The 13,048-nt window shown below is 54.4% G+C and overlaps 1 protein-coding gene across 4 annotated transcripts in view; it reads right to left on the bottom strand.

Moving 5' to 3' along the window:
- Positions 1 to 863: 863 nt before the first annotated feature.
- Positions 864 to 13,048, bottom strand: part of CPT1A (carnitine palmitoyltransferase 1A) — a 49,356-nt gene continuing 37,171 nt past the window's right edge. For all 4 annotated transcript variants that reach the window (XM_080816462.1, XM_080816465.1, XM_080816463.1 and 1 more), the window contains 6 exons: positions 12,183 to 12,347; positions 6,097 to 6,231; positions 5,437 to 5,589; positions 4,668 to 4,781; positions 4,324 to 4,416; positions 864 to 3,139 (listed from right to left, as the gene is read on the bottom strand). In XM_080816462.1, the coding sequence (XP_080672588.1) occupies positions 3,053 to 3,139; positions 4,324 to 4,416; positions 4,668 to 4,781; positions 5,437 to 5,589; positions 6,097 to 6,231; positions 12,183 to 12,347 (747 nt within the window). In that variant the 3' untranslated portion in view covers positions 864 to 3,052. The remainder of the gene's footprint in view (positions 3,140 to 4,323; positions 4,417 to 4,667; positions 4,782 to 5,436; positions 5,590 to 6,096; positions 6,232 to 12,182; positions 12,348 to 13,048) is intronic.

Below are 13,048 nucleotides of genomic sequence, written 5' to 3'. Positions count from 1 at the left end.
GCCTTTAGGTTTAGGGCGGAAACAATCTCATCACGGTTGAAGTCCGTTGAGTTCGGGGCAGGGCTGAGCGAGCAGTGTGGGCTTCCCAAACTGTAGGGACGGTGCGGGCAGCGGACACACGCTGAAGGGCCCTCGTGAACAAAGTCTGGCCAGCTTGAGCGGCCGGAGCAAGAGCACCAACCCGCAAGGCTCCTACCATTCCCACATTTTCACAGAGCAGCTCCCATGCCATCGGACACGCACAGCCACCTGGGCGAGTCACAACCTAGCCAGACTCGAAGGCTCAGGACCTCCGGGACACTCCGAAATGCTCTTCCAGCCGGGATCAGCCGAAGCCAGCGGTGTCACGACTCAGGCCTCCCTCAAATCAGCCGCCTCTCGCCGCCAGCTCCCTCTGCCCACACGTGATCCTCTCATCTGCCTTGGGACACCGGAGAGCCTTGGAACGGCTGTCTTGGTTCTGTCCTCCTCCCGCCAGATTTGAGCTCCACCACAGCCGGAACCTTGTGGGGTCCCCGCTGTACCTAGCAGAGCTTAGCACACAGTAGGTGCTCGAGAAAGACTACCAAGAAAACTGAATTCACGCACCCACTTAGCAGATACTTGAGAACCTACTACGTGTCAGACACTGTTCCGGGCGTGGGAGCAGGGAGAGAAGGCATAAACACAGAGTGGAAACCCACAGCCCATCCCGGCAGCTGCCCTTCTCAGCCAGGTCAGTGAGTCTTGTGAGGTCCGCCCTGCCCAGGCTGGGCCTCCTGCAAGCCGCCTGCGGTCTCTCTCCAAAGGTCTCCAGCTCCTGGGCTTCCGTCCCTGACTTATAACCTCCTTGTTCATATCACAAAAGAGCCAGGAACAAAGGCTGGGATTAATGTTTTATTAATGATAACATTCATACTGCAGTTCTCAGATTTACATCCAAAAGAGCATCTGTATTTACATGCAATGGACAGTCCGAGATAACAAATTCAAACCACAGCTCCTTTAAGACTATGGCTTACTCCAAATTAAATTAAATACATAATACTCTTCCCTCCTCCTTTCAACATGTACAATAAAAACCACTCTTCCTTCTTTTAGGAAATATAAAATTGCATTGATAACTGCACTGGTTAACAACAATTAATTACATTTGAAATAGTTAAACCTGAGAGACGAGCCCAAATGTGTTTGAGTGCTACACGGCGACACTGGAATTCACATGAGAACGCTAAGGTCAGTGGTCAGTATTGCAGGGTTGGGGTGGCTCTGATGGCGACTGATGCCAGCTTTGACTGGAGCCACGCCTGCCTACCCTGCGGGGCAGAGTGGGCGAGTCCCCCCAACACCTCCTTCACTATGAACCATGAAGGGGGGGGGTAGGGCTTGTAACTGTAGATGTTGGTTTTCATTTTAACTTTTTGTGTGTGTGTTTTCATTTTTGCTTTTAAGAGGAAAAAAAAAATCTTTGGCCCATTTAGGTGGGACTCTGACATTATCACATGTACATAAACAAAACATGCATACGCCCTGTAGCGAGCGCCCGTCTCCTCCGACAGTCCGGCCTGGTCATCGTATCCCGGCAGTGCCCCGCTCTTACAGAGGCGAGCCCCACCAGAACAAAGTGGTCAGAACAATAAATACAGTTTTAAAAATGGACAGCTAAGCTGGTCGTTATGGCCGTGGAGGCCGTGGGGCTTTCCCATTCCGTGATCCTTTATTTTTTACATTAAATCCTGGAGACGACTCAGTGCATAATTGCTTTTTGGTCCATCGGACGCTTCCAGATGAAGGCACGCCGCCCTGAGGGCAGGCTGTGTCACACCTAGCACCTGTGACACTTGGGTCCGTCACTGAGATGACGTGGCCTACGGTCTCTGTCGCCCTCCCATCTCCTCTGGAAAGGACAGTGGTTCTGTCTCTTGCCAGCTGGAACTGGAAAGCACTCCCGGGGCCTACTGGCCCTGCGCTCTCCTGACCATTTTGGGGTTATTCTTCCCGTTTCTCAAGCTTTGTTCCTTTGTCAGTGGTAAATGTCACGCCCCGCCTTTGCTGTCAGCGGGGGTGAGCAGCTACCCGGACGCCCAGCTCATGCTTTCTTCTCCAGACACATCACACTTGACTGTGACATCTCTTGCTCCCCATTTCTCTCTCCCTCTCTCTCTCTCACACACACACACACACACCCCCTTTCTTTCATTGCTTAATGATGTAAGGAGGGCCGTCTGACGCAGGGGCATCCAGCCCAGCTGCCCTCAGGAGGGAACTGGTCTTTCTAGGGGCAGGGAAACTGCAGGAAACACTTACTTAGGGTTTAAGTTGAGGAGAGAGTAAGACACGATTCCACCTGAAGACCCGACCCAGGAAACCTCTCCCACGGTCTCCCTCTCGAGAGGCTCTGGGTTTCCACGTTTAAGGCACTGGGTATTGAAGACTTGCACGGTCAGTAAAAGTAGAGATGAGGCGGACGGCACGCTTCCAACACGGAGAGGCAAATACGGGCTACCAGATGACGGACGGTGACAGAGCGACCCACAGTGACAAGAACTGTTTCCAGAAGCACAGTGTTTCCGTTAGTGCGTTACACGCGCGTCAGCTACGGACGGTGAACGTCTCCAAAACTCGAACGCGTTCCTCTCTGAACAAAACGAGCTCCGGTAGGAGTAAACGCCCGTGAGTACCAGGTGTCCGGTCGCCCCCCCTCCCCCCGAGGAAACGTGCCACTTGCGCTCCCAATGCGTGAAGTCACAACCCCACCAGTCCCTTCGATAGCTCAACCACAGTCTCGTCCCTCAGTCAGCACAGGCAGATGCAAACACTTTTGGGGGCGGGCGGGGGGGGCACTTGATGAAAAGATTCCCGAAGTCGGGACCTGCCAGGAAGTAGTGGAGTCGGACTTCACGTGGTGGAGACCTGCTGTTCTCGAAAAAGGAAAACACCAAACCCTTGACGGAAGGAAAACTGAGTTTCGTGGGGCAATTCTGCATCCTGACCTACACTCGGGATCGGACAGCTACTCTTCATTTGGTTTTGGCAGATGAGCTCGTTCTGCTTCGCGGCGGCTCTAGTGGAGTTACTTTTTGGAGTTGGCGCCGAACCCAAACAAACCGATGATGTCCGTCATCGCCCGTCGCAGGTGCTTCCCAAAGCGATGCGAGTCCTTCCGCGCAAAGACAAAAAACAAAAACGCACGTTACAACGTCAAAATCCCTACGCTGGAGCCTTGAACCTGACTCAGAGGACAAACGTTCCTTTTGGCCAGTTCTCTGGGCTTTGGGTGAGTGGCTGAATCAGGAAGTGACATGTTCCGGAGAAACGCCGCAGGTTCAAAGAGGTAACTGTTTCTAGGTTCTCGCGGACGCGGCCCTGATGTAAGGCTTCCCCGAATATCAACGCGTTACACAAAGCGCGATAAATAAACGAATTCCAATCCTCTCTGCTAACGGCGAACTTGGCCGTGCTTTCAGGTGATACACAATGTGGAAAGGCAGAAAAGAAACCAGGATTCAGTGTGCCACACTTGGAAGGAGGCCACACGTCCCACTCCCACAGAACACCGCAGACACTGCATCATCTCATTATTATTATTATTTTTTAAAGATTTCATTTATTTATTTGAGAGAGAGAGACAGCAAGTGAGAGCGAGCTCAAGCAGGGGGATGGACAGAGGGAGAAACAGGTTCCGCATGGAGCAGGGAGCCCGGTGTGGGACCCGATCCCGGGACCCCAGCATCATGACCTGAGCTGAAGGCAGCCGCTTCACCAACTGAGCCGCCCAGGTGCCCCCCATCATCTTGTGCTCGTCCTCCCTCACACATGCACGCTGACCTCCATCTACCCTCTGATATTAGGGTCTGAGAGTTACACGAGCACTCCCACATTAGGATTTAAAGCCAGCGCTATAGGCCAAGACAAATATTTGCAACCAAAGATCATTTCTTTAAAATTACTTTAAAGAGGGGCGCCTGGGTGTCTCGGTGGTTAAGTGCCAGCCTTCAGCTCAGGTCATGATCTCAGGGTCCTGGGATCAAGCCCCATGTCTGGCTCTCTGCTCAGTGGGGAGCCTGCTTCTCCCTCTCCCTCTGTCTGTCCACTGCTTCCATTCATGCATGCACATGGCCTCGCTCGTTCTCTCTCAAATAAAATCTTGAAAAATAATAACAATAAAATAAAATTAGGTAAGAGAGTTCAAAAATTCTTTTATCTCAAAATGTCCAAACCGAGTAAAAAAGCATGTCGTTAAACTGCTACTTCCTGTCAAATTAAGGAAGAACATGTCTGTCAAGTTAAAAAGAAAACGGCAAAAATATGCCTTTAGGAAAGGCGACTTGGTTTTGTACTTACGGTCTCGGGGCTGGAGAACTTGGAAGATATGTGGAAATTGATGAGGTTCTCTCCCACGAGGATGTAGGACACGCCATAACCATCGTCCGCAACCTACAGAACCAGGTAAGCCGACGTTTAACCTCGGGGAAGGAGACGACGGGGAAACGGGACTGTCTCACATTCTACATACAAGACAGCATCAGCGCCTGCACTAATCATCTGCAGAATTTCTGGTGGGGCGGGGAGGGACCCGCAAGGTACCAAGGAGTGCTCAGGGTCCAGGAAGACCCCAAGCGGAGGCAGGCGGGCACAGCCGGTCCCTGGGCACGCAGCTCCGTGCCCACCTACCCTCGGACACTTACCGGCCCGAAGCCCCCTCCGCTGGACACGTACTCCGGGTTCCTCTCCAAATCAAACAGCTCTACCTGCTGCTGCGGAGTCTGGCTGGTCGATAACCTCCACGGCTCAGATAAGACCTGCGGCGTCGAACAAGGACGTTCTCTAACGACACCTTTCCCAGTGCCGTCCTCCTCTGTCCCTGCGCAGCAGCCCCGGCGGGAGACGGGAAAAGGCTCGCTGGGACCCCGGGCGGTCTCAGACACGGGAGGTCTGCGCCCCGGCAGGCCTCTTGCTGGCTCGGGCCACTCCATGTGCAGAGAGGGCGTCTGGACCAGGGGGGCCGACACCCCCAAAAAAGGGGGCGGACAAACGAACTAAGACTCGGGAAGGGGGACGTGCTGGGCTGAAGCTAATTTTCAGGAATTTTTTCAAGCTGCCTGTTCAACACAGCTTATTACAAGTTAAATTTCACACCTTTAAAAGTAAACGGTATTCAAAGCAAGACTGATAAATACTCGGCTCCTCACGTCCTAGCCACCTGTGTGCACCTTACTATGGTCCGAGCTCAAGGTCGCTGGCATCGAGGAGGTCGGGAGGGCATGTGTGACGCACGGTGTTCCGGGGGGCTGAAGGGACACAGCACTAAAATCACAGCTCGGATGGGACACTGTGATGACAGCGGAGCCCCAGGACCCATTTGGGGGAGGCCACTTCTCACTGGCGAGGTGGCCCTGACTTCGTCCCAGCTTAGCCAGTGAGCCGGGAGAGCTACCGCTGGCCGTGGCAACTGACCTCCTTCAGGAAAGGGGACTCCACGGCCAGGTATTTGGACACCACGTAAAGACAGAAGAGGTGGCGGTCGATCCCGGAGCCGGTCATCGCCAGGCGGTACAGGTGCTGGTGCTTCTCGGAGGCGATCTTGAACAACTTGAGCCTCTGCTCAACCTGAGCATCAAGGGGCGGGACAGTCACACCGTGTGGGATGGACCCCACAAGCTCCGAGACACACGTGAGGGGCCCTATGGCACCATTAAAGCAGGCGAGAGAGACGTGCCAGAGCGGAAGCCCCCCTGAGGGGCTGCCCCCTCCTCAGATTCATGCTGCTGATGGGGCCACCCTAGGGAAAGCCGGAGCCCCGAGCCTGTGCGGGGATCTTGGGTATGGGCAGCGGGCTCCGCTGACCCCAAGTAGAAGGTTCTATGGCACGGTTCCAGGCTTCTCACCCACACCCCAGCTCCTTGGATTGTCCCACTGCACCAACTCCCGTGCCTCCCCGTGCTCTGTGAGGTTCTAGACTCCTAGGGAGTCCAAGCGCCAAGCGGATTAACGTTAACCTCTCTGTGCGTGTCCCGACCACGTTCAGCTCCCCTGAAAGGTAGCGGGGAGAGAAGCTGAATACGACACCCCAGGAGAAGGCGTGCACGGGGTCTCCGCGGCCTGGCGCCACCTTACCGTCTGGGTGGGGTCCACCATGGCTAGCACGAAGTCGCATGACTCCATGGTACAGGAACGCACGGTCTCCGTCCTCCCCTCTCGGAAGAGCCGGGTCATGGAGGCCTCGTACGTGAGGCAGAATTTGCCCATGTCCTGGGAGAGGAAAAGTATTTTAATACAAGGCAGAGCCCGCTGATGGACTCTAACGCACAAGAAGGGATGGGTTACGGTCAGCTTGAGCTTTTAGTCATTATCAGTCTTCACACGGGGTTGTGCAACAGGCAGATGGAGACGTCATTAGCTTTGGAAAGGCCCGGGGGTGGGGGGTCAGTTTCTGGGTAGCCCAGGGTCCGTTTCCAGGTGCAACAGATGCCACGGCACAATTTCCTGAGCTTCACACACCTATCCGAGTGCAGACACACTTATGGAAGGAAGACATGACAAGGAGACGGCCATGCAACAGTTGGAAATTATTAAAAGACACAAGGTGTTGGCAGGGAATGTTCCACCGTGTTTGGATGACAATGAGGATGACCCGGGAGAGAAGAGACAGGTCAGGAGCCGTGTCCCCCAGCAGGAGGGCAGGTGGCCAGCTGCCCCACTGGACAGGAAGGGAAATGAAACAGAAGGGGTAGCCGTCGGGGGAGCCATCAGGAGGTCTCTTTGGAATGCTCTCGTGTTCCTGCTGAACCAAGAAGGCAGCTCGGCCTGCTGAGGCTGGAGAAGCAGGGAGGGGCCGGGAGCCGGAGAGAAGGCGTGGGGAACAGGCACGGAGGGGCACAGAGGGGGCTGCCCAGGGGGCTGCCCGAGCCAGAACTCGGGATTTTGAAGTGGAGAAATCAGTCTGAATCCAGCCACACCAGCGTCTTGGGTGCGAGGCAGAGCAGTCCATGCCCAGTGAGGGGTGGGGAACCAGGCAGGCAGAGGCCCCGTAGGGTCTAGGGACTAGAAGGGGGACAGGAGGACAGAAGAGGCAGCACCTGAAGCTGAGACCCTGCAGGTGACGGGAGGACAAGTCAGCGGGGGCTCCAGGGAGAAGCAGCAGGAGGGGCAGGACAGGGTCCGAGAAGCACACAGCGCCCTGTGCATGCGCTGCGGGAGGGAAACACCTGCAGACGCCCCTGGCCGCCGGGCCCGCCCCGAGACGCCAGGTTCCCCGTCTGGACGGGCAAGTGGCCACGGCAGTCTGTGGACCCCAGTCGTTCCTGCGGACAACGCCTCTCGGCGTCTGGGCCCCACTGACCCCAAGGAGACAGAGGACACCCTGCCACCAGCGGACACCGTGAAGCAAAACCCAGTGCCAGAGTCAAGGCTGAAGTCCCTGGCGAGCGGGCCATGCCTGTGAGTGGCCTTCGGGGCTCTGTCCCTCCCCCAGTCCTGCCTGTGAAGTGACGAGGCGAGCAGGCCACGGGGTGAGGAACACAGGCCAGGAGGTCTGCGACCAGCCACCGCTCACTGCCGTCCACCTGCGGCGCCCCCCACGGGAGCCTCCGCGCTGCCCCCGACGCCCGGCGCGGGAGCCGCCGACTCATCACACTTCTTCCACACACCAGTCGTTACTTTTGCCTGGGGTGGGCTCCGAGAGGGGCTCCACCTCATTCTACTCTGAGCAGAGTAAGAATAAGAACAGAGCAGGTAAGCAGGGGGCCCAGGTCGTTCATCAAATATGCCTGGGAGGATTCAAAGGGGCACGTGACAAAGCGGGAGGGAAGGGAGAGGAGGAGGTTGAGGAAAAAGGACGAATCTGGCATTTAGGCATTCAGTAAACGTTAGCTGGGGATCTCGGGTGCACTGGTTTATGCGAGGTCCACTCTCCAACACCAAACTTTAACTGTGTCAGCGGTCAGCACGGTCATGCAGGATACCCACGGTTTTGTAAACGATCGTCTGGAAACCTCTCGGCAAACGCACTGGATGTTAGTGTGCTCGGGCCCCCCGAGAGCCAAGCAGCCCCACTCCACCTGCCGCAACCAGCCACCATCCGGAGATCACCTCCAGTTTCTAACGAGCTGGATCAAAAGACATGGTCGGTGGGGATACGGACATGCACGGTGTGAGAACACAAACCTGTCGCACCCTGGGATGGCTGCCCCGGGGCTCAGGGTTCAGGCTGGTGGCACCTGGGGGAATTTTTCACCTCTAGGTTCTAAATGAAAAAAAACATGACCCAAAAGCAGGAAGCGAATGGCTGTGGACTAAAATTAAGATCTCCGCGAAGTGTCTTCACTCAATCGGTCGTGACTTATTTACCGATGCCTATCTACTCCTCTGTGGCTAGCACATTCCTGGCACTGGGGACCAATCATGTTTCTGCCCTCAAGGGGCAAAGGTTCTAACAGAAGAAGTGGGGATACAGGATATTACACAGTGACAGGGCATCAAACAGGAACGAGGCAGGGTGACAGAAGAGCGAGGGGTCAGGAGCCATCTTAAATAGGAGACGGGGGACTTGAGCAGAGACCTAACCAACCACACCTCAATCTGAGACACAGCAACCACTGATGGAGAGCAAGTGCAAAGGCCCTGAGGTAGAAAAGAGCTGGACATATCTGAGCACAGCAAAAAGGCCAGTGCGGTGAGCGAATGACACCAGGTGTGTTATGAGAGGAGGTTGGAAGGGCAGACAGGGATCAGACCAATGGTCACTAACCTTTGGAACATGTTAACTCGGAAGGGAAAAATAGACACATTTTAATTTCTACTAACCTCAAACTGAAATACAGCACGTAGAAGCACAGCCAACAAACCACAGTAATTACCAACAGCGCGGTGACTTTGAAGAGAAAATCATAGCTATTTGCACAACAAATTATGGTTGCTGCAGATGTCCCAAAATACCATCTATGCTTATCACAACTTCAAAATTACAGTAGTCATTAGCTCTGCCACCCCAAATTTAGTGCATAATTACACTCACTGTGCTACAAATTTACATTTAATATTTTGATGTGCATTTTTATTAACTGATTATCTCCGTAACCCTACGTAGTTCCTTTCATGCTTTATACACATTATGCTGAGATGGGATCCCCAAGGCTTCCCCAAACTTCCTGCAGGGTCCAGGGCACAGAGAAGGGTCAGAAGCCTGGAACAGAGACCCCCCAGGACACACAGGACATCTGCATTTACACAGAGCCAAGGGAAGGCCCTGCAGCTCTGAGCTGAGCCAGGAAGGGTCAGAACCACAGCTCCACAGAGTCATGTCCCTAACACAGCTGGTCCTCAACTGGGCCTGCACATGAGAACTTCTGCATGGAAAGATCTGCCTTATATTTTTCATGGGTCGTACGTGGCACCTGCTCAGTCCACTCGAAACCCCCGTAGACCATTCGTCCGACTGAACGCTAAGCAAACGTCCTCTGTGAACGCAGAAATGACATGTGATATACAGTCGTCCGAGACAGCATTCTTCTGTTTTTTGGTTTTTGGTTTTTTTTTTTCAATTATTAACAATACAACACCATCCTTAACTCAAGGGCCATGTGAAAACAGGTGAAGGGCGGGAAGTGGGCCGTGGGCCAGAGTTTGCAGATCACCATAGTAAAGAAATAAAACTTTCACATGGTGCCGATGGCCAAGTGTGTTCACAGAACACACCACAGACACATTTAACGGACACACAATTGTCCGTTGTACAAAAATACGATAATCTAACATTTCACACTGATAATCTTCTTGACGGATTCAAACTTTTACTGAGAGGCCTGTTTCAGCTCATCTTTGCGATCCGGGCCTAGAGAGTACAGTTCTCGAGGAAGAATTTGCCAGGTTAGGGTCACGCACATTTCCCACTGGAAGAGCCTCGCTGCCGCACGCGCGCTTCCCTCTCTAAACTGCCCCTGTACAAGCACGGACTTGAAAGGCCTTTGCAAATCGCAGAGGCAAACATGCAGTCTTACTTACGCTGCATTCATGGGCTTCCTAGCAAGATTAAATTTTCCACGCACATTCCCTGACAATGTGTAGTTTTCTGCTCTCATGAACTACCACCCTCTGCTGTCTCCGTTTGCCTACCGGGCTGTGTATTTGCTTCCCAAAAGGAACCACTTGGCCCATTTTTCCAAGCCCATTCACTCACCAACTCATGCCCTCCCCATGATGTTAAATCCTGCCTTTATCCCAGAAGTGCCCAGGACTGCACCTTGCTCATTACTAAACTCTTCTAATTCCTACATTTTAGGCTTTGAAAGAAACGATGTCCACCTTGTTACTTTTATTTTTCAGAATGTTACTGGTTATTCTCAGACGTCACATCTTCTAAATGAACTCGAAAATCAATCGCTTGAGCTCCCTTTGGAAAATCACCTCCAGACCTCGGACTGTGTCCACACTGGACGTGTGAACTGGGCACACTCGCCTCTGTGGGGTCGAGATTTTCCAGCCAAAACCACAGCCTCGTCTTCCTTTTGGAGACTGTCTCTGCCTTCCTCCCCAAAAGTCCCAGCTGCTTTACCAACGTGTGCCTGGACCCCAGACTCCTGTCCCTGGTTCCCATTCCCCTTGCCTGTTGTACTTTCTACTTGGCCAAGTGCTGGACAAGGGAGATTCCGGTCTTCATAGAATTCTGCGCCGGGCTCCTTCCTGAGCACACTCCTTCATCACGAAAGCTTTTCTGTCGCCTCCATTCCCATCAGAAGACGTACTGATCGCCCTCCTGCCCAGTTATCCCATCAGCTGTGCTCACTGTACTTACGGAAAGGCCTTCGAGAGTGCTGGACCTGCTGGGGTGGAGGTAGCCTCATCCTTTCCTTAACAGGGCTACTCATCCGTTCACCCTTCAAACCACACGCTGGCTACGGATCCGTGACGCTACTTATCATGTTAGGGAAACAGCTTCCGTTACTTAGAGCCGTTATCGGGAATGCACGCCAAGTTTTTTAATGTCTTCCCAGCATTTGTCGAGAGGACTGTCCTTTTTCTTCTCTGATCGAAATAATAATTTAATCTGTCTCTGGGTTTATTAATACCAAACCATGCCCCTGGCCACGGGCCCCATAAGCTGCTGCTTTTACACGTTGCCTACACTGCTGGATTCTCGTTGCTAATATCTTATTTAGGTTTTCTGCACGTTCGTTCATGAGCAAAACTGGTCTATGGCCCTTTCTCGCCATCCCTCCAATTAAGACACGAGCTCCAGAAGCAGCCTGCTTGGATCCAAGTCCAGCCATGCCACTGCGAGCGGCGGGTCTCGGGCAAGGAGTTCTCCTGCTCGTGCGAGAGGCAGAGATCAGCAAGGCCTTCCCCAGCGGCTCTGAGGACTAACGAGCCCCCGCGAGGCACTCCGCACCCGCTGGGCCGCTCTATCCAGCTCCGGATCACGCCCAGGGTGAAGCTGGTTCTGGACATCACGCGGGCGGCCCCTCACTTTCAGGAGCCTCTGGAACCCTACGCTCGTCCAAGCAACGAAGCCACTTCTGAGCAGGGTCCCGCTGCCGGGCAGGCCTCCGACTTCTGACTTTCATCGTGGGGACTGACCTCCTCCTGGCTTTTTACCTCGTCTCGGGCCAGCTTCACTAACTTCTATCGCTGCAGAAAATCATTTCGAGATCCGCAAACGTATTACCGTGGAGCCTGGCATCCCCTTATGAAACTCTGTGTCTGAAGTAGCGCCTCCTTTTATGGCCCGAACGCGGTGCATCTCCGTGCTCAGCAGTCTTTAAGGTCAAACTTGCTAATTGCAAGATCCAACTCCTCTATCTAGCTACTGGGTCTGTAAGTCCCTCGCTCCTTCGGACAAAGCGCCCCTTCGACGATGGCCCTTTCTGCTAATGGCTCCGCATGCACACACTTCAGTGAGTATGTTCCTCGGGGAAAGGAAGCTTCGTGACTTGATTGTCTCTGTGAACAACTACCGCAGAGTCAGCTGGAAGTCTGACTCTGGCCTAACTTCTCCCGGTGTCTCTGATTTCGAGACCTGATTTCTAGACCTGCCCCACACCCACCGAGAGGGTTTCCGCTCACCGCATCCCACCCCGCCTGTGGCAGACGGCCTGAGCCAGTGGCCGGCCCCCGGGACAGGCGTCCGGCCTTCCCCACGCCCGGGGCATGCGGCTCCCGGCAGGTGCTCAGACCCTGAGTGCTCGCCACAGAGCCCCAGCTCGTACCTTGTAGTGAGCCAGCTGGAGGGCGAGCTGGACGAAGGCATCTGGGCTGGTCTTGCATTTCTTGATCAGCCCTTTACCAAAGGTGTGGAACGGGAACGAGTGGAAATCTACGTCATTTGCCAGAATGCTGGCGCTGTTCAGGGAAGTCTCTATCACCTCTTGACACTAGAGGAAAAAGGAGAAAGAGATGTGAGCCTGGGCTGCGGACATACCTCGCAGAGACGAGATGTTCGTGCGGCCAACAGGGCTGTTGCTTGAACAGACACACGTCCCATCTTCTTCCCGGTCCTCCCCGGAAGCGTCATCCTGGAGCAGCAGTCCGGGAGGGACAGGCCCCCCGCTCACCCAGATGTGCCGGGGGGACCCTAGCAGGAGGAACGCCCGTGGGGGACTGCGGCTTCCTGGTCCACGTGTGACCCCACAGGGCATTCCGCACAGTCCAGAGTTTAGTTTTGTGAAATCCACTGTGGCGACCCAGCTCCCAATTTTAAAAAACGAATGGGCCGTGGCACGCCACGGCATGGAGATGAGCTCCCAAGCCACGGAAGGACGTGAGAGGAGCCCTAAATGCACGAGACTAAGGCAAAGCAGCCGGTCTGCAGAGGCCAAGTTCGACAGGATTCCACGAACGGGACACTGTGGACGAGGCCCACTGTGGCAACTGTGACAAGACCTCTGGGTGCCAAGGGCATGGGGGCGGGGGACAGGGAGGAACCGGCAGCGCCCACATGTGGGGCCGTGAAACTGCTGTGTGAGGCTGTGCGTGGACACAGGTCGTTGCACATCTGTGCAAAGGCCAAGAATGCACTAGGCTGACACTGACCCCGCGTCGGGGATGGACGCGTGTGTGCTGGGTCGGGGGAGGC

This window comes from Martes martes, assembly GCF_963455335.1.
Source record: "Martes martes genome assembly, chromosome: 10".
Lineage (NCBI taxonomy): Eukaryota > Metazoa > Chordata > Mammalia > Carnivora > Mustelidae > Martes > Martes martes.
The sequence above is the reverse complement of the archived record's forward strand: the minus strand, read 5'-3'. Positions and strand labels throughout refer to the sequence as shown.